Source organism: Rhinopithecus roxellana, chromosome 2 (assembly GCF_007565055.1).
Source record: "Rhinopithecus roxellana isolate Shanxi Qingling chromosome 2, ASM756505v1, whole genome shotgun sequence".
Lineage (NCBI taxonomy): Eukaryota > Metazoa > Chordata > Mammalia > Primates > Cercopithecidae > Rhinopithecus > Rhinopithecus roxellana.
This window is the reverse complement of record NC_044550.1, coordinates 50,575,305-50,594,702: the sequence shown is the minus strand read 5'-3', so window position 1 is coordinate 50,594,702 and position 19,398 is coordinate 50,575,305. Positions and strand designations below refer to the sequence as shown.

General features: G+C 39.5%; 1 protein-coding gene across 2 annotated transcripts in view; it reads right to left on the bottom strand.

The window, feature by feature from the left end:
* The window catches only part of WDFY3 (WD repeat and FYVE domain containing 3), a 312,187-nt gene that overhangs the window by 13,333 nt on the left and 279,456 nt on the right, over positions 1-19,398 (bottom strand). For both annotated transcript variants that reach the window (XM_030915939.1, XM_030915944.1), the window contains 8 exons: positions 18,685-18,838; positions 13,149-13,240; positions 12,393-12,605; positions 9,349-9,496; positions 8,097-8,251; positions 6,971-7,129; positions 4,557-4,736; positions 769-951 (listed from right to left, as the gene is read on the bottom strand). In XM_030915939.1, the coding sequence (XP_030771799.1) occupies positions 769-951; positions 4,557-4,736; positions 6,971-7,129; positions 8,097-8,251; positions 9,349-9,496; positions 12,393-12,605; positions 13,149-13,240; positions 18,685-18,838 (1,284 nt within the window). The remainder of the gene's footprint in view (positions 1-768; positions 952-4,556; positions 4,737-6,970; positions 7,130-8,096; positions 8,252-9,348; positions 9,497-12,392; positions 12,606-13,148; positions 13,241-18,684; positions 18,839-19,398) is intronic.

The following is a 19,398-nucleotide window of genomic DNA, read 5'->3' as shown; positions in this document are numbered from 1 at the left end:
AAGGAAGCGGACTCCAAGGTGTGTGTGTATGTGAGTTTTTGTGTGTGTGTAGATGTGTATTGTGTGAGGTACAGGGTGTGGTAGTGGAGTGGCCTGATGGCCTCACTGTCTCTCCATATGTGACTCTGACTAAAGAGGGTGGTAATCAGCTGCTCTCTGCTTTTACAAAGAGCACAATTAAAGAAAAACAAGCACAAAGAAAAGTCTCCTGAGACAGAAACACTCAAATACTGCAACAGACGACAAAAGTGAATACTCCATTGCCTCTATTTTCTGTAGAGGCCCAGCATATAGCAACCTAAGAAAAGGATAAACTACATCTAGGCTTCAGGTGCAGTCATCTGGGATCCTAGCTGGGGACGCTGGGAAGTGTTTTCCAGCACTGTGATTCTCTGTAGGGAAGAGACTTATCCCTGCTCACTATGTTTTCTCTACGAAGCCATTTGACAGGCTGAAAAGCCAGTACTTCTGCAGTTTGCATTTTGAGCAATCCCAGTGTGACATGGGAATCATGTTTAAGTGACCTAATTGTGTCAAGCTGTCAAATGGCCAGTAGCACTACCAGATCTACTTTATAGGAAGAAAAGAGGCCAAGACACCGGTGTTCCTCATGTCTGATAATGCAGAGGCCAAGGCTTGTCTGAACTGGAGCAAGAGTTCACTAAACATTACAACCTGTTCAGGTATTCTTAACCTGTAGTTAGCTGCAAGTTTCAGGTAAACTGGGATGACAAATATCCTAATGAGTTTTTCTCTCAGCTCACTTACCCGAACCACTCCATCTGAGTGTCCTGTCACTATGACGTTCTGTGTGTCCCATTCGTTCATTTCCGACACGCAGCAGCAGATGATCTGCTGGCTCCTACCTGTGAATGTGTTGACACTCACGATAGGGTTCCCATTGATGCTCCACACATGGATATATGTGCCAGCGCAGGACACAATGTCCCCCTGAGAAGAGAGAGAAAAATGTCATTCTCTTTGCTCCCTTCCAATTACCTTCTGGTTTCTGAAGCAAACTGAATCCCTGGCCTAGTTCTCAGAAAGCTTTTCAGTCCCAAGACTAGCGGCTAATTTCTTAGGTAATCTGAAATTCAGTGCTTGCTGACTTAAAAAAAATACCCTGAACAAAGGCTTAAGAATTCACAGTTGAGTGGATGCAGTGGCCAAAGGGACCATGGATGGAGACAAAGGGTAGGTTCACGTCCCTGGCACACTGTTGAGCAAGGTCTGGCGACACAAGAAAGCTCCCTGTCATCTGAGGAGAAGATGAACTACTCTTCTTCCTCTCATTGTTAACAAAATCTATTATGCCTTTCATCTAGAGGCAGGAATCCACCTCCACTTTTACAAAGTGAATCCAACCACTAAAACTACAGGGTAGAAGAGGCATTTTTCAGTCCAGATATAGTTGTGTTTCTTCAATAAATCAAAAGGCACAATCTTGGTAATGCTGTAATATCCTATTTTAAAATCTGTATTCAAAATAGGGGTGGGGGAATGTTGGGGGAGAAAAGGAAACTGGTACATGGGTCACTTCTTGGCAAACTTAGTAAAAACCAAGATCCCTGAGCTGATAACTTACGTTTTCATGAGTTCCAAAGGTAGAAAAGAACAACCTATTTTCTCAAATTCTACCAGGCTGGGCTCTACCCAACCTGGTGAGAACACAACCCACTATAGTTAAAGAAAGGAGGATGCTTTCTGAAGCATCTCCTGCATGCCAGTCACTGGGGTGGAGACTTCAGATGTTCTAGTTAACACAGAAACCTTGTGAGACTATCATTAGCCTTGCTTCAAAGGATGAAAGTGAGGGGCAAAGAACTTGAGTAACTTATTTATCATCAGAGATTTGAAGCCAGCTTTCTATAGCCCCAAAGCTTATATACCATACCGTGCTGCCTCTCTCATTCCTAAGATAGTCTGGATATCACAGTGCTGGGTATTAGCTTTAGAAAAGACCTGGTGAAATTCAGTACCCTCAGGAGATACATAAGAACCTATGTAAGTCTGAAGATGGTCAGCAAAGACAGAGGAGAACTGGAAGCTGCAAAGCAGCATCAACACATAAGAAGGTAAGGTGGAGGAGGCTGGGGTAGGGTGAGGGGGAGGACTGGGCCTGTTCCATCCAGTCTGTGCTGCACCGTCTATGCTGGTCTTGCTACTGCTCCTCCTTGTTCCTCCCACCCCCCAGCTCTTCTTCTACCAAAATGGCAAGAAATAAACCAAAACCCAAACTGAAACAATACTTAGCAAAGCATCGTTGTGTCTACTTCTGTATCAGTTACTGAACCATCTCTGACTATGAGTGTCAGCAGTTGAGTTTTAATTAGTGGCCTCAGTCTCCGCAAGAGACAATTGCTCCATTCTGCACTGGGCAAGACCTTCTTCAGTTACTTTGGGGACTTAATTAGAGTTTATTAGAGTAAATCCTGTTGTTATGAAGGCAGAGACATAAGAAGAATTAAAGGCAAAGTGGCGTTGGCCTAAAATGTAAACTGAAATAAAGCAGACTTGATATTGGTTGGAGAAACACAACAGAAATAGAAATTTTCTCATGAGTTATTAAGATATTACAAGAGCATCTTAAAAAGAAAAGACTGCTTTTGTAGTATTTGCAGCAAATATTGCAATCCAATAGTGTACACTGGCTCAAACAACTGGCTATAATAAAATTATCAGTATTTAAGTTAAGAACAACCCCAAAACAAAGTGCTCCAAATAATGGATTAAGCATCTGATTCAACACTGCTGCCATCAGAGTGGTTCTACAGCACCCACATTTTTGTAAAGCTCTTTAGGTTCAAATGTTTGCAGGACCAACCCAAGGTGTTGTTCTGAAAACCTCTTAAAGCTTTCAGACACAAACAAATTTGGCTCTTCTACCCTTGCATGTCCCCTACTCATTCTCAACCTGAGTACACCTGCCATTATTAATCAGATACTCTAAGTGACTGACAACTATAAATGAATTTCTTTCTTTTTCCTTTTTAAATAAGATGATTACAAGATAGTTGACTAAAAGTGTTAACACTGAGTAACTTCTGGTAGAAATCAAAGATGCAGCACCCTTGATGAGGAAAGCTGTCTGTGTAGGTGACAGTGTGAACATCACTCAATGACATGGCTAGAACTGTTCTGTGCATGAAGGATGGCCCTGCGGTAGGGGTGAAGGTAAGATGGCAATGGATATGTATAGCTAAGAAGCGACGAGGCTTGGGTGGGTTCCTGCCGACTCCCAAGACTGATTTGTATATGGGGCATCACCTACATGCTGACACACATCATCTACTTACTAATGCGATAAGCATGTGGGGCCTCAGTCTCTGTAAACCTGCCCTCAAGCTTCCCCTGCTTCAAGACCATCTTAGCAATGAATCTCCTCTTGTCTGCTTCAGGTGGGCTTGGTGTGTGTAGAGTGCTCCTAGACAAGGGCATTTATTTTATTTGACTTCTTTCATTTATTTGTATATGAACTATTTATTTCTGAAAACAGCATCTTTTGATAACTTTTGGATCTGTTTTGAAAATAGCTATATAAGAATTTTTCTCTTGTTTGGGTACTAAATGTCACCCTTTTTACTTTCCATACTCTGACTATATTTTATTAAAAATTTCAACACATTTCTAACGCTCTTCTTTTTCTATTGTCCAGGCTGGAGTGCAGTGGAGCGATCTCGGCTCACTGCCATCTCCACCTCCCAGGTTCAAGAGATTCTCCTGCCTCATCCTCCCAAATAGCTAGGATTAAAGGCACCCACCACTGGCCTGGCTAATTTTTGTATTTTTAGTAGAGATGGGATTTCACTATGTTGGCCAGGCTGGTCTGGAACTCCTGACCTCAAATGATTCACCTGCAGTGGCCTCCCAAAGTGCTGGGATTATAGGCATGAGCCACCAAGCCCGGCCAATTTCTAACGTTCTTAACAAATCCTACAGATTTCTTGTTTTTTAAAAAAACATTCTAGAAAGTTTTGTTTTATTTTAATCGAATCTTGTTCTCTCTAATGTATGCAACAGTGAATGGACTTTAAGACAAAACTGCTCTCTGGATTACAAACTTTAACATCTATTTGCTTTTCAAACAACACTAAGTCAAAGAAAATGTAGTAACTTTTATAAAATGAGTGTCTATCAACTTCAAAAACAATGAGTCATTTTATAGAAGAAAAATTTATTATTTTTTTTAAGAGACAGTGTTTTGTTGTGTTTCCCAGGCCGAGTACAATGGCTATCACAGGCACAGACCACTACTGATCAGCATGGGAATTCTGATCTGCTCCATCTCCAGCCTGGGCTGGTTCACCCCTCCTTAGGCAACCTGCTGGTCTCTGGCTTTCAGGAGGTCGTCATATCGATGCTGACCTTACTGCAGACATCTGATGGGTATACTGCCTACAGCCCAGAAGTCCTGGGCTCAAGTCATCCTCCCACCTTAGCCTCCTGTGTAGCTGCAACTACAGACACATTCCCCCGAGCCCCACCATTGTTAATGTATTTTGGCCAAGACTACTTGTTTACCTAAACGTAAGTGAAGTGGGCAATTTACTACTTACTGTTAATTCATTGATACAAAGAGCAGAAACTGGAGCTCGATGCCCGCGAAGCTGGGTTAGAAATGACAGTTTGTTCAAATCCCAAATGATACAGGTTCGATCCCGGGACCCACTGACAATTATGTGATAGGCTAATGATGCTGTGGCACAGGTGACGGTATCAGTGTGGCCCAGTAAGGCCTACAAATGAGAACAAACAAACAAAATCAGGTTGTTCTCAGTGACAGGGTTCCACGGCGACTCCAGAAGCTCCTGGATGCATCAGGAAGCAGTGGCACGCATGCTGGGTAGTAGGTGACTCGAGCAGTGGTGTCTGGAGAGTCTGGAAGGCAGACCTCCTTTCTCCTCCTGCTGACTGCCCTTGCCTCAGCCCATGGGGGTAGAGAGAAGTCTGGAGCATTCTGGAGGCTCTTCTCTCTGTTTTCGCATTACTTCTTCCCTGGAGGTGGGCCAGGATCTTAGAAGGAAGAGGCAGTGACAACCACAACCCAGCTTGGGTTTCTTTATACCATTTTTATGTAGAGATGTATTGATTATGGGCACCAAAAATACAGAATTTCAACTCTGTATCTATTCCTTTATGCCACAAACTCCTGTTCAGACCATTCTAAGGAATTACAATTGAATGAATTTTTTAAAAAATGCATAAACTGTGAGAACCACATGGTTATAGCACGTGGTCTACAATAGACAAAGGGAGAATGTAGTCCTGAGGCATCAACATGCTGAAGTCCTGCTGCCAGTGGGAGATATCTGAATATCTGTGCCTGAGAGGAATTCTTTCTTTAAACTAGAATAAGAACTTCCCTCTTTTGCTGGAATATGAAGAGAAACAGGACCCAGGGAAATGGCAATGTGTGAAAATAAGTAAATATTCTGAAGAAAAAGATTTAGATTACTGTTAGTAGTTCCTAAGTACTTAGAATGGGCCATCTGTCCGGGCAGAAAAACATATCCGCTTAATAATGAGTTGGCTTCATCTGCCGCCTTCCACACTAGGATGTAAGAACCGCCTTCCATTGTACATTTGGGGAGAGCCTTGGGTGTAAATCAGTGTAAACTTGGAGGAGAGATTTTTCTATCATGTATAGTAGGTATTTTTTAAAGATTGAAGGTTTATCAATTTTTTAATACTTTCGAGACAGAAAACTATCTGTGTATACACATGAAATGTGTGTGTGTGTGTGTGTGTGTGTGTGCATAATATAAAAAAATGAAGTGGCTTACAATTTCGGTCATATAGACATCTTTATTGCATGCTTAGCAAACTCCAGGAAACCATTTTAAGTAGGAAGTCCTTTTTACTGGCACATTACTTTCAAAGTGCATTTTCTAAATGGAAAATATTTTTAAGCAGTAGAATTTGGATCAGCAAAATGTACTATTAACCTTGTAATCTGTTCATTTCAAGACTTTCTCCCTCTTTATATGGCTTGCCTCAGGACCCAGCAACTCTGTGAAGTTTCTGGCCTATACAGATGATTCAGTTTTATACTGAACAGGGGTTCAATTTTTTTCTATAGGTATTTATGACACAACTGTTTGAGTTTGGCTTTTAAAATAGCTTTGAAGTCAGACAGAACTTAAATTATAGCTTTACTGCTACATGTGACTTTAGACTTGTGTCTTGACCACTCTAACCTATGTCTTTTTCAGGGGTAAGATGGGGCTAATAACTACCTTGTACAATTGTGTGGACTAGAGTTTTGTATTTGTAGAATACTCAACACAGTCCCCTGAAATAGAGGTGTTCAATAAATGGTAAGTGGTATTGTTAACATTATTTTTCAAATTTGTATCATTAAAAATACTTAGATATATGCTCCTTATTTAAAAAAAGTTCTCTCCCAAATCAAATATATGAAATGGCTTAATTATAAAAGGACTCTTGCTTTAGGTAAAAATTAATAATAGAATTATGTATGTAACAGGTAATCAGAAATACTTGTTAATTAAATCATGAAGTGCTCTATTGAATATATTCATGAGTTTGGCATATCCTTAAGTATATGACAAATGAGAAAAGAGAAAAACAAAGAATAAAGAATTTAGTGGCAGATAAATGGAAATCACCCTGGAAGGAAATTAATGAGTCAATAGCAAACATAATTCAGTCTGCAAAAATTCAATTTGGACTTTTGCATTTATATTACTTAAATACACTGAAATATATGTTACCTAAAGATAACTATCTTCAGATTGTAACAAAGGGACCGGCTTAGATCATTATTAGAAACAGTTTATTCTGATTTCCTTTATTTTTCGAAAAAGTATTTCTAGCAACAGAACGTAACTTTGGTTTTGTCCAATTATATCTGAAGTACCTCAGAATTATGGAAGCTTTTTACTTTCTACAGGGTGTAGGCACAGGAGATGGACTATGTCCCTCTTGGCATTTTCTATGTTCTTCTTACCTGTTTGAGGGTGAGGGTCTTGGCCTTTTCTTTGGAGGTGCCCATCTCCCACACACACACAACCGTGCTTGTTCCACCCGTGATGACCAGCTTGGGGTTGGGGCAGATTGCACAGAGAATCTGGCCCCACTCAGACAAGCATTCATAAACAGTCATGGCCTGTAAAGTAAAATGGATGTGAGACACACATGCAGTTAAGTACTACAAACTTCTGAAACTCAAGGAGCAGAGCTGAGTGGAGGTGCAGGCACCTCACTGGCAAATAGCAGCTCATGTTCTCAGCTAGCTTTAGTTCAGAAGCATATCCACTGAATCTCTACCCTGAACTACCCCTGCCACCTCCAACTATTGCTGCTGCTGAAAGCCATAACCAAAAAGGACTTTGTTCATAATGGGGGTCTCTGGTTTCTCCAGACTGGGAAAATGATGCTGAAATTGTGTGACCTATGGAAGGTGCAGGGGACAACGTGGCAAAAGGCTGCATTTGCTGTAGATAGAATGTGAAAAGAGAGCGCGACTGCTGCTGTTTAAGGAGGACATCAACAAAATAGAATCGTGTTACAAAACAACGTAACAGACTGTGCAGACTGTTTTCATCTTGCATTTGGGAGGGGACTGCTGGAGGGCAAACACAGGGCACTAAAGGATCACTACAGATTGTCTCTCCAAGAGGTACTTACGGGACCCAAAGCAGTTGCTGTTGCTTCTTGTGGGATAGAGCAACAGGTTTTCTGCCAGCTTGTTTGGAGCACTAAAATGAAAAGTGGGCCAGAGGGTGACTCATCAAAAGGAGGCTATTCTGGTTGACAGAAATGCTGAGCACCTTGCTGGCTGGGATCTCTCGGAGGAATTCTTTAAGTGAGAAGAAAACTGCTAGCCCCTATTACACAACTTTGCAAAAGAGGCTTGTTCTGCAGGGAACATGACGTCTCTATGAACTCCTTTTTCCTGCTCTCATTCAGTGAAGCACTCCTTTCCCCAAATAGGAAAGCTCACTTTTCCTTTGGGGTTTGGAAGAACAGCTGACAAGTCCTTGGACTGGGTTCTCCCCAACCCTATTACTCATATAGGATAGCCAGACCACAAAAGAGCAATATTAAATGAGTAGGCAGGAAATAATGCAAACCTTGTCTGACTCATAGGTTCCCAGTCTGCAACTGAGGTCTGCATATCCCCAAGCAAAACTTTTATTCCAGGTTGGTGGGATAAGAACCTTATTCTGTTCCACGGCAAGAATACCTTTATCTGTACATACAATTTGTCCCACAGGTTCTTTGAGTTCTATAAAAAAGAAATCACGGTATTAGGACAGGAACAGGAAAAACTAACGTCATCATCTCATAGAGGATGATAATTTCAAATATTCATATAAATCAAGCATCCTGACACCTACATTGAGACAAAATAATCTCAGAAACACAGCTGGGCTTTTGAATCTCCCACAAGACCTGCTGGGTAGAATGGTGAACCTAACAGGTCCTCTGCAGGACGTCCCTCCAGTTTTCCTATTTCTGGGCACTCTCTGGTTAGGTTACTACCATTCAGGTCTGCCTCTCTAGGGTTGTACAGAGTAATCTGGGATGCTCCCCAGAATGTCATAGGGACACAGATGATCAACAAATCTATGTCCTTAGTACTTCCCAAGTCATAGCCAGCCCTTAGACTTCCTCAAGGAAGGTCAGGTCATTCCCCAGAGGCACGTACTCCTTGCTCCACACCAGTACTCTGATGACCACATTACTACTCCAGAAGAATCGCCAGGAGTGACGACGCTGGCACAGAGCAGAGTCTGTGTAATGAGGCCAAATGACATAGAATGGCACACAAGTTAACCAGACTTTGTTCCAATTCTTGGATATTTTTAAGCGACAACTTCAAGATTTTGCAGAACTTTTTTTTTTCATTCTAAGGGAAAAAAACTTACTTGAAAAAATATTTTTACATATCCCATTATACCATTAGATAAAAGATAGATGTCTTTTCACTGGCATACTAAAAATACGTTCTTTTACTAATATATCGGATAGGCAGAACATATTTAAATGAGAATGAAATTATGAAGCCAATTTTTTTTTTTTACCTAGAAAGTTGAAGTTACAAGATTTTGATATTTTAGAGCTCTGATTATCTTAAAGAGGAGAGAGAAGACTGTTTGGTTCTGATATGAAGTCCAACAAGCCAAAAAAAGAAAACAGAGAAAAAAAAGCAAAAAGAGAAAATATAAATACTGGTAGGTAATTAGTAATTTAACACAAAATCTATGGCACTTATTAAACAAATTATGCTATTGTCAAAAAGCAAATTTGCTATTGTTAAACTGGGATTATTAAATAATCCCATTAAATCACAAATCAAAAGTTTATTTCTCATTATTTTACCTTTTACAGGTGTTAGAGAAGGCCTCAAGTTGTCTAGATGATGAAAAAAGATCTTGTCACTTGTAGATCCTGGTAGGACAGAGATTCCTGCATTGTCTCCATTGAGTCGACTTCTCACTCGCTTTGGTGGATGAGGTTTTTTAAATAACTGGTATGAAAGAAGATGACACACTTTATAGTGAAAGATCACACTTATAAGCCCTTTTATATGCCGAGCATTGTGTTCTTATTTCAATTAAGGTTCACAAGAACCAGTAGGTACTATATTATCCTCATTTCACACCTGAGGAAAGAGGCTACGAAGGTGGCCAGAGAACTCACACCTGAATAAGCAGGGGCAGGACTATGATACTAAAGCATTGGCTATTGTCTTGTTCTACGCTAAGCTGAATTCACAATAACTTTCTAAAAGAAAGTTAATCTATAGTTGATTGACAATTATTTTCCAATGATATTCGAAAGTTAACTCTTAGTAGCCTAATATCATTCTGTGCCACTGAAGGCAGGCAGACATTCTATCTAATTGGATTATTTTTGGTTTCAATGTGGCCTATGTGATTTAGAAACATCATTTTGGTGTCCTAAAAAGGTGTTACTGATTTGCTGAAAGTGTGAACATTATCATCTTCTTTGTACTCTGCTATGTTGTAAAGGGAAAAAAGAAAGCAAAAATGTGCTACATCATCATTCAGTATTTCTATAGGATTAAAAATATTAATGGCTGGGTGAGGTGGCTCATGCCTGTAATCCCAGCACTTTGGGAGACCGAGGCGGGCAGATCATGAGGTCAGGAGTTCGAGACCAGCCTGGCCAATATGGCGAAACCCGTCTCTACTAAAAATACAAAAATTAGCTGGGTGTGGGGGCACACGCCTGTAGTTCCAGCTACTTGGGACGCTGAGGCAGGAGAATTGCTTGAACGCAGGAGGCGGAGGTTGCAGTGAGCAAAGATTGCGCCACTGCACTCCAGCGTGGGCAACAAAGTGAGACTCCGCCTCAAAAAAAAAAAAAAAAAAGTACATTTAAGATTACTATTTTTCAATTATTGTAAATCTTTGATACAGGCATAGTTTCTGTTGGAAAACTAGTATTTGAGGAGGAGATCTGAAAAACTTTAAAGGAAATGAGATTTAAGATGAATACAACACCATCACACTTTATAAATTAGATATTTGGGGTTTCCAAGAGAAAAAAAACAGAAAAAATTCTTTGTGCAGAGGAAGACACACATTCCAGGCTCTCAAACCTTTAAATGTTTTGTTCCTATTTTATCTACATAACGGACCAAAAGATCAGGCTTCTATAAAGATACATAGTTTTAAAGCACATTCATGAATGTGCATTTACTGAAGCATTTTTATGTGAGGACCTAAGGACAGAGCACTGCGCCAGGCTGCGGCTATATAATGATGTATGGAGATGATGACCATAAAACGTACATTCCTGAGGATGGCCTTACTTGAAAGTACCCTCTATTACTCAATGTATGTCCCAGAAATATGCTGGCATCCAAAAGATACTTCCCAGACTTCTGGCCTCTTCTACTTCAACGTAGCACAAAAATCCTTCAACAGTGCAAGTGTCTTGATTTTTATGTTCAGAATATGTATTTCCCCCAGGGTATGAAAAATGGCTCTAGCCCTTGTAACTCTCAGGAAAAAAAACAAAGTTAACTAAATAAAGGTATAGCTAATATTCGTCAACTGTGAATAGTTTATCAGCAAGTATTTTGCTTTAAAAAATAAGGCCAGGTGCCATAGCTCATGCCTGTAATCCCAGCACTTTGGTAGCTGAGGTGTGAGGACTGCTTGAGTCTAGGAGTTCGAGGCCAGCCTGGGCAACACAGTGAGACTCTATCTCTATAAAATAAAAAATAAATAAAAATAAAAGTAAACATGTTTCTTTTATGAGGGGATCAGATTGCTAGGTGATCAGACTGCATTGTGAATGGTACAGTTATAGCATGTCCTGCTATCTATTATGGCGTTTCTATATAAAGAGATGTGTCATTGTTTTGTGTGTTCTCAAGTGTCAACCCTGGAAACCTCAAGGTCAATTAACCTACAGAAAGGGAGTCCGTAGAGACATCTAAAGCAGGAACAGAGAAGGTAGCCAGGATCAAAGTAGGAGCCACTGGTACTTAGTAAAGGTGGGTGGTCTGACCAGCTCATCTAAGTGTGCCTTCACACTCTGGGGAAGTGCTGCAGTTACTACTGGTGCACCCAGCCCTCCTGCCATACCTCGGACAACGGCGATGAGAGAAGGGATGAGGTCTCTTCAGGGAGGTTTGCTCATTGCTGAACATGAAACAGGCCTACAGTATCTGGGTGCTGAAAGGCTTAGATCTTGGTCTTCCTCTCCAAGTTCCAGAAGGTGGTGAGGGCAGCTATTGCATGTCCTAGGCATTCCTGTGGCACGTGCTCTCACAGCACAGCACTTATGCCTATGTCAACAATCTAACCCAATCCAACATCATCTGTTCCCTGAACTACTACAATAGCTTTCTTAGTGGTCTTCTGCTCCCCATTTGGGTCCCCAGCCGTGTGTGTGTGTGTGTGTGTGTGTGTGTGTGTGTGTGACAGACACACAGAAAAAGAAAGAGAGACACAGAGAGAGAGGTGCGCGCATAGAGTAGTTTATTCTGACTGAGACCAGAATGAACTTCTAAAGTTTAAATATGACCATATCATTTCTCTGCCTAAAATCAGCACTGGTTTCCCACTGACCTCCAGACAAAACCTCATCTCTGTGTATGTGGCCTATGAGGCCCCTCCTGTTATGTCTTATGGAGGTTTAAGAAAGCACACCCTGCATTAGTCTGTAAGGGATAATTCTCTTTAAACAAAATTTTTATTTATTTGGAGTGTGAGAGTGAGAAAAAAGCAACAATGTAGGAATCTATTGAAATACTAGGTGATGTTTATGGCTGTTTATTAAGTTAATCTAAACTTAATTATTTTGTGGTCATCTACAGTCTAGAGAAATGTTACAAAATTTACAAAATCAAATAGAGTACATCAATCATAAGAAAAGAACATCCATACCTGTTTAGGGATCTGACCGAAGTTATTAATGAACCCAATTGTGGCTGTCTCCTTTAGTGGGTCATTGATGTTGTAGATATCCACTTGACCCTCATAAAAAAGATGATGGAAGACATTTACAGCTTCTACTGCAGCAGGGCCTTGCTGTTTATACCCGAAGATTAAGTCAATCCACTCATGTAGATGGGCACTCACATAATCACACTCCAAAGCCTATAATTTCAAACACAGATTTAGTCACTGACTGACTTCTATTACTTGTTCAGAGACTAGAAAAACCTTGGTAAGTGGTTAATAGGAACAAAAATAACTAAAAATCATAAAAACAACATAATAGTTCCCTCTTACTTGTGGTTTCACTTTCTGAGATTTCGGTTACCTGCAGTAAACCATGGTTTGAAATTATTATATTTATGAGAGTGAGAGAGAGAGATCACATTCACATAGCTCTTAGTATGTTGTTACGATTGTTCTATTTTATTATTACTCTTAATCTCTTACTATGCCTAATATATAAATTAACCTTTATCAGAGCTACATATGTATAGGAAAATACATAGTTTATATACACATAGGGTTTGGTACTATTCCTGGTTTCAGGCATCCACGGGGGTTCTTGGGATGTGTCCCCTGTAGATAAGGGGGCCTGGCTGTGTTAGTAACAAACAGGTGATACTCTGCTAGAGGCCCTGTCTTTGTATTATGTTCAATGACCAAATGAAATCCAACTTCAATTGCAAAGTGTCCTTCCATTACCTCACGATGGACTCTGATGAATTCTCGTGGGTCCCCTTTTGCCCAGGGTGGAAGGATAACATCTCCAAGCTTGGTGCCATTTTGTTTACAGCCTATGCAATTGGATACATTAAAAAAAAAAAAAAAAAAAAAAGAATGGGATAAATGGTTAACTTTATATTAATCTGACAGACAAATGGTGGGTTAGAATCATTACCAGAACACTGAGATTGTACACCAGAAAGGACTTCAGAGATTATCAATCTAGTATCCCTCAAGGCTGCTCCTCAGATCACTCCAGCAGAAATAGTTAATAAGTCAGCAAAACTGAGGCCCTTACTGCCAATGTCTTCAGGAAATGCTGAGTTATACAAAGTGAAACATGCTTCTCTCTGCAGAGTCTTGAGGGCAGGACTCCTCAGAGGTTTAATATGCTAACATGCACTGCCCTTCTCTAAGAGGGATATCGAATACAAAATGTCTGAAATTTAATTGACCACAGGACTCCTTTTCAGTGAAACATTTTGCAGGGTTACTGTTTTGAATCTCCTGGACACAGTCTCCTAGAGATATCTGCAATACAAGAGGTTTATCATATCGCTGACTCTTAGGTTCTCAAAAGAGCTCTGTAGAACTGGCACGTACTTTGCAGTAAGCATTCTCATTTAAAAAGTGAAATCTGAAATGACATAACTTTTTGCTGTTATTGCATCATTTAACAGAAAAAATATTTGGAAAAACTATAGGGCTACCTGTCAAAAACAAAAAATAACATGTGATAAAGCACATAAATAACATTTATTCCATATAAACTTATTTTAAGTGATAGCCAGATAATTTCTAAAATACAAAAGAAACCATTCACTATGAAATCTATCCACATCAAAATATATTAAATTTGGCTGCATCTAAGCAAAGACGTTGTTTTTCTTTTTTTGAAATATACCAAAAAAGTCACTTTAGCTTACAGAGTTTTTATAGGTACAAATCAGATTATCATTGTAAAAATGACTCTACAAACAACAATGTTGACTCACTAGTTTAATAGCAGTTGGTTAGATAAATACTTATATTGGAAATTTTCATACAGAAATGCAGTTGTTCAAATTTTAGAACACAAAGCCAATTCCAAGTGAAAGCAAATAAAATATTTCCCTTAGATACAATCTTGCCTTTAGCATTACTAGTTGATGGTTTATTTACAATGTGATATTAAGTGAGTGGTGCAAATATCAGTTTACTGTTTAAAGGAATGTCTTGACTTGGTTGGAAAGGTTACCATATGATTTAAGACAAAGATAAATCCAGTTATTACAACCCTTCCTCCTCAACCACACACACCACACACTCTGTGCTGAATCCCCCTGAAATGCCCACTAGGCCTAATTTTTTGGTAATAATAAACAGCTAAAAAGGCTACTTGAGAAAGAAATCACTTTTCAAAATTTTGCTATAATCCTTGAATACTTATTTGATAGAATTTTATTTTAAGAACACTATATGCAATTTTAAAATGACATATAAAGGTAACATAGTCTGTAGGAAAGCCTTTGTCTAAATCTTTTTTTTTTATATATATAGGGTCTTGCTCTGCTGCCCAGGCTGGACTGCAGTGGTATAATCGTGGCTCACTTCAGCCTTGAGCTCCTGGCCTCAAGTGATCCTCCCACCTCCGACTCCCATGTACAGGCACGTGTCACCATGCCTGGCTATTTTATTTTGAAGGGATGAGGTTTTGCTCTGCTGCTCAGGCTAATTTTGAACTCTTGGCTTCAAGTGATGCTCCCACCTTGGCCTCCCAAAGTGCTTGAATTATAGGTAAGAGCCAGTGCCTGGCCCTTAATTTTGCTATTCTGAAGCTCTCCTCCGTGTATATCCAAGGATATATGGACAACAAGACCCCAGGGTGAATATTACTTATCTCATAGCAAGGGGAAAAAAAAATCCAAGTGCTTTTTCTTTCTTTCTTTTTTTCTTTTGAGACAGAATCTTGCTCTGTTGCCTGGGCTGGAGTGCAGTCGTGTGCTCTTGGCTCACTGCAACCTCTGCCTCCCGGATGAGTCTTGTGCCTCAGCCTTCTGAGTAGCTGGGATTACAGGCACACAACACGATGCCCAGCTAATTTTTGTATTTTTAGTAGAGATGAGTTTTCACCATGTTAGCCAGGCAGGTCTCGAACTCTTGGCCTCAAGCAATCTGCCCACCTCAGCTTCCCAAAGTCCTGGGATTACAGGCGTGAGCCACTGCGACCGGCCCCAAGTGTGTTTTCTTTTACACCATTTACTATCTTTTCTGTGTGAAGAGGCAAACTGTTTTTTTTTTTTTTTCTATTGGGGTGAAATTCACATAAAGTCAACCATTTAAAGTGAACAATTCAGTGGCATTTATTCAGACACAATGTTATGCAACCATGATTTCTATCTAGTCCCAAAGCATTTTTATCACCCCAAAAGTAATCTTGTACCCGTTAATCAGTAGCTGCTCATATTACTTTCACTCCAGCCCCAGAACACCAATCTGTGTCCTGTCTCTGTGGACTTACCTATTCTGAGTATTTCCTATAAATGGAAATGTAGAAGATGTGACAGTTTTTGCCTGGCTTCTTTCACTTTGTATAATGTTTCTGAGGTTCAACCACATTGCAGTATTTATTAGTGCCTCATTCACTCTCATGGACGAATAATATTTCATCGTATGTATGTGCTACAACTGGTTTATCCACTCATCACTTGATAGACATTTGAGCTGTTTCTGCCATTTGGTTATTGTGAATGATGCTACTATGAACATGTTCATACACACACTTAATGAGTTGTGTTTTCAATTCTACATACCAAGGAGTGGAACTGCTGGGTCATATGGAAATTCTGTTTAACTTTTTGAGGAACTGCCAAACTACTTCCTACAGTGGCTAAACCATTTTATGCAACCACCAGCAATGTATGAGGGTTCTAATTTTTCTATACCTTTGCCAGCCCTTGTTATTTTTCAGTTCCCCCCACCCCATTATGGTCATCCCAGTAAATATGAAGTGGTAGCTCACTGTGGTTTTCATTTGCATTCCCCTAATGACTAATGATGTTGAGCATCTTTTCATGAGTTCACCAGCCATTTGTATAACTTATTTGGGAAATTGTCTATTCAAATCCTTTGCTCATTTTCCAACTGGGCTGTTTGTCTTTTTGTTGTTGAGTTATAAGAGTTGTTTATATTCTAGATACTAGATCCTCATTAGATATATTATTTGCAAATATTTTCTTCCATTCTGTAGGCATCTATTCATTTTCTTGATAACATTCTTGGATGCAGAAATTTCTAATTTTGATTAAGTCCAATTTATCCTTTGTTGTTGCTTGTACTTTTGATATCATATTTAAGAATCCATTGCCAAATTCAAGATCATGAAGATTTACCCCGATGTTTTCTTATAAGAGTTGTATGATTTTAGGTTTTATATACAGTGTTTTGAAGTGTTTTGTTTTCGAGACAGGGTGTCGGTTTATCACCCAGGTTGGAGTGTAGTGGCATGAACACGGGCTCACTGTATCCTCGACCTCCTGAGTAGCTGGGACTATAGGTGCACATCACCACGCCCAGCTAATTTTTGTATTTTTTGTAGAGATGAGGTTTTGCCATGTTGCCCAGGTTGGTCTTGAACTCCTGAGCTCAAGTGATTCACCTGCCTTGGCCTCCCAAAGTGCTGGGATTACAGGTGTGAGCCACCATGCCCAGCTCAACCACTGTTTTTTAAAGTATGCCATTTCAAGGAGGGAAGATAATTTGTTATGAGGGTGAACATAACAAAGATACATCCTCCTTTTTTTTAATTTACTTATTTTAAAAGTAGATTGGTTGGTTGGATTTGTACGTGGTCTATCTGGAACACTTTTGCAACACGGATTATCATAACTGATAGACGTTTCTGGAAGATTATGAGCTATCTCTTTCTTTATGCACCTCTCCATATTTGTCTCTTTGACAGTGGTATCCCTGGGGAAGAAGGCAACATTCTCCAAAGTTGAATTATAAGTGAACATAAGAAAACACTAACGTGGCTGTCCATGGTGGCTCACGCCTGTAACCCCTGCACTTTGGGAGGCCGAGGTGGGCGGACCACTTGAGGTCAGAAGTTCAAGACCAGCCTGGCCAACATGGGGAAACCCCATCTCTACTAAAAATACGAAAAAGAATTAGCCAGGCATGGTGGCGCATATAATCCCAGCTACTTGGGAGGCTGAGGCACGAGAATTGCTTGGACCTGTAAGGTGGAGGCTGCAGTGAGCAGAGATTATGTCACTGCACTCCAGCTTGGGTGACAGAGCAAGACTCTGTCTTAAAAAAAGAAAATGCTAATGTGCATTCATAGTCAAAGGCTATAGCAGGTATTTATTGATTGTCCTTGTTGACTATCTATTCTATTCTTTTGGGAAAACCCATCACTTTCTCTAATCCTAAGTCCTAAAGTTGTGTCTTTAGCTGTTCAAGGGTGAGCTCTAGGCATAATTGGAGGTAATGAAAATCAATTTCAGGACTTTTCCTGGGGCTCTGGAGAGAGTCTTGTTATCTTTCCCATTAGATCCCATTTCACAAAGGTAGAGTTGCTGATGGACAATTAAATACATAAAAATTATCTTTAGCAAACTTCAATAGAAATATCTTTCACATGTATAGGATACAAACACTTCCCTGTATTTTCTGTCCATGAAACTTTGGAGGTAGTACAGTTATAATTTATGTGCTAACTCTTATAAAACAGTAGAAAATACAAGGAATGAAAAAATATAAAACAACAAATATCTGGCAGGAATATTCTAACATGAAAACAATGGAATTCTGATATACTTTAAAAGAAATACTCAGAAGCACAGATCAGCAAACTGTAACCAAAGTCAAATCCACTTCCTCTAATCGCCAGATAATATAAAAACAGCACTGATCAAGTTTTTCTTGTTTTTATAAGTGCTGATTTGGTCCTGTTTTTCTAGAAAATAGAGCCCTTATAGGATAAAGAAAAGGGATTTACTTAAAGTTATTCTAAGTTCTAATTTTAAAACACATTAGCATATAAACCAAGAATATATTAGGCAATAAACGAGATTAAAACAATACGTGAAAAATTCGGATATACCACTCTTAGCTATTAAATGGGTTTCAATAGTAATATTTTTCAAATAAATTTTCACTTCACCTTTGTTTTCATCAAAACAACAAAATTCTAAATGTTTATTTAGAGACGGAGTCTCGCTCTGTTGCCCAGGCTGGAGTGCAGTTCACGATCTCGGCTTACTGCAACCTCCACCTCCCAGGTTCAAGCAATTTTCCTGCCTCAGCCTCCTGAGTAGCTGGGATTACAGGTGCCCACTACCACGTCCAGCTAACTTTTGTAACCTCAAAAATGACATGTAACTACACCCAATTATAGCAAATGACTGCAAGAAACTATAACGAAATTTTTTTCTTGTTAATGTGTGCTGCAGACAATCTTCAGAGAAGTGACTTATTTCTACTGGGCTTTTCCTGGCTAACATTCCTAAGACAGTGCCATAGCTCTACGTACCTAGATCGAAGTTGTTGGAATTGAATAGGAATTCTGGTAAATAAAAGAACTCTGGAATAAGTTCTTTTACATCTGCCATGTTGTGCTTTGATGCTGAATACCAGGCCTCACGCACACTGTGAAACATCCGGTCAGCCAGGTCAAAGTGGCCACCCTGTGGGCAGAATGAGAAGACACCTCTCTATTACGGAACCATTCCCACCTGACAGCTTCTGTCAAGTTCAAGAGCTTGAAAACTCCAACTATATTTGGTGACATTTCAATTTCCCATTATTCTACATTACATGCACAAACATTTTTAATAAACATGAAACATCTAATTCTCTTTGGTGTAATCCTTACAGAGGGTTCTCTCCACATTTGTTTTATAACCAAACTGAAATTCAAATGTAAAGATTTTAAAAAGTCATCCAAAAAATAGTAGATTTTAAAGAGAGGACAAAGCTGTAAGAAATATGAGTTCTTCCATAGTTTGATGATGCCATCACAAGAAAAGATTCTAATGTAAATCATCTACAGTCGGAAACATTCAAATTATGTTTTGCTAATTGTATAAATTAACATGATATGCAAGTTCTCATACTAATGAGAATTAAATGGAGAATTAGAAAAGGTGATCACTTACAGACTAATAAAGCAAATTAAAATAGAAAAGGGATATTTTTGACTACACAGCCTCATAGGTACACTACCCATCTTCTTCAGTAAAGCCCC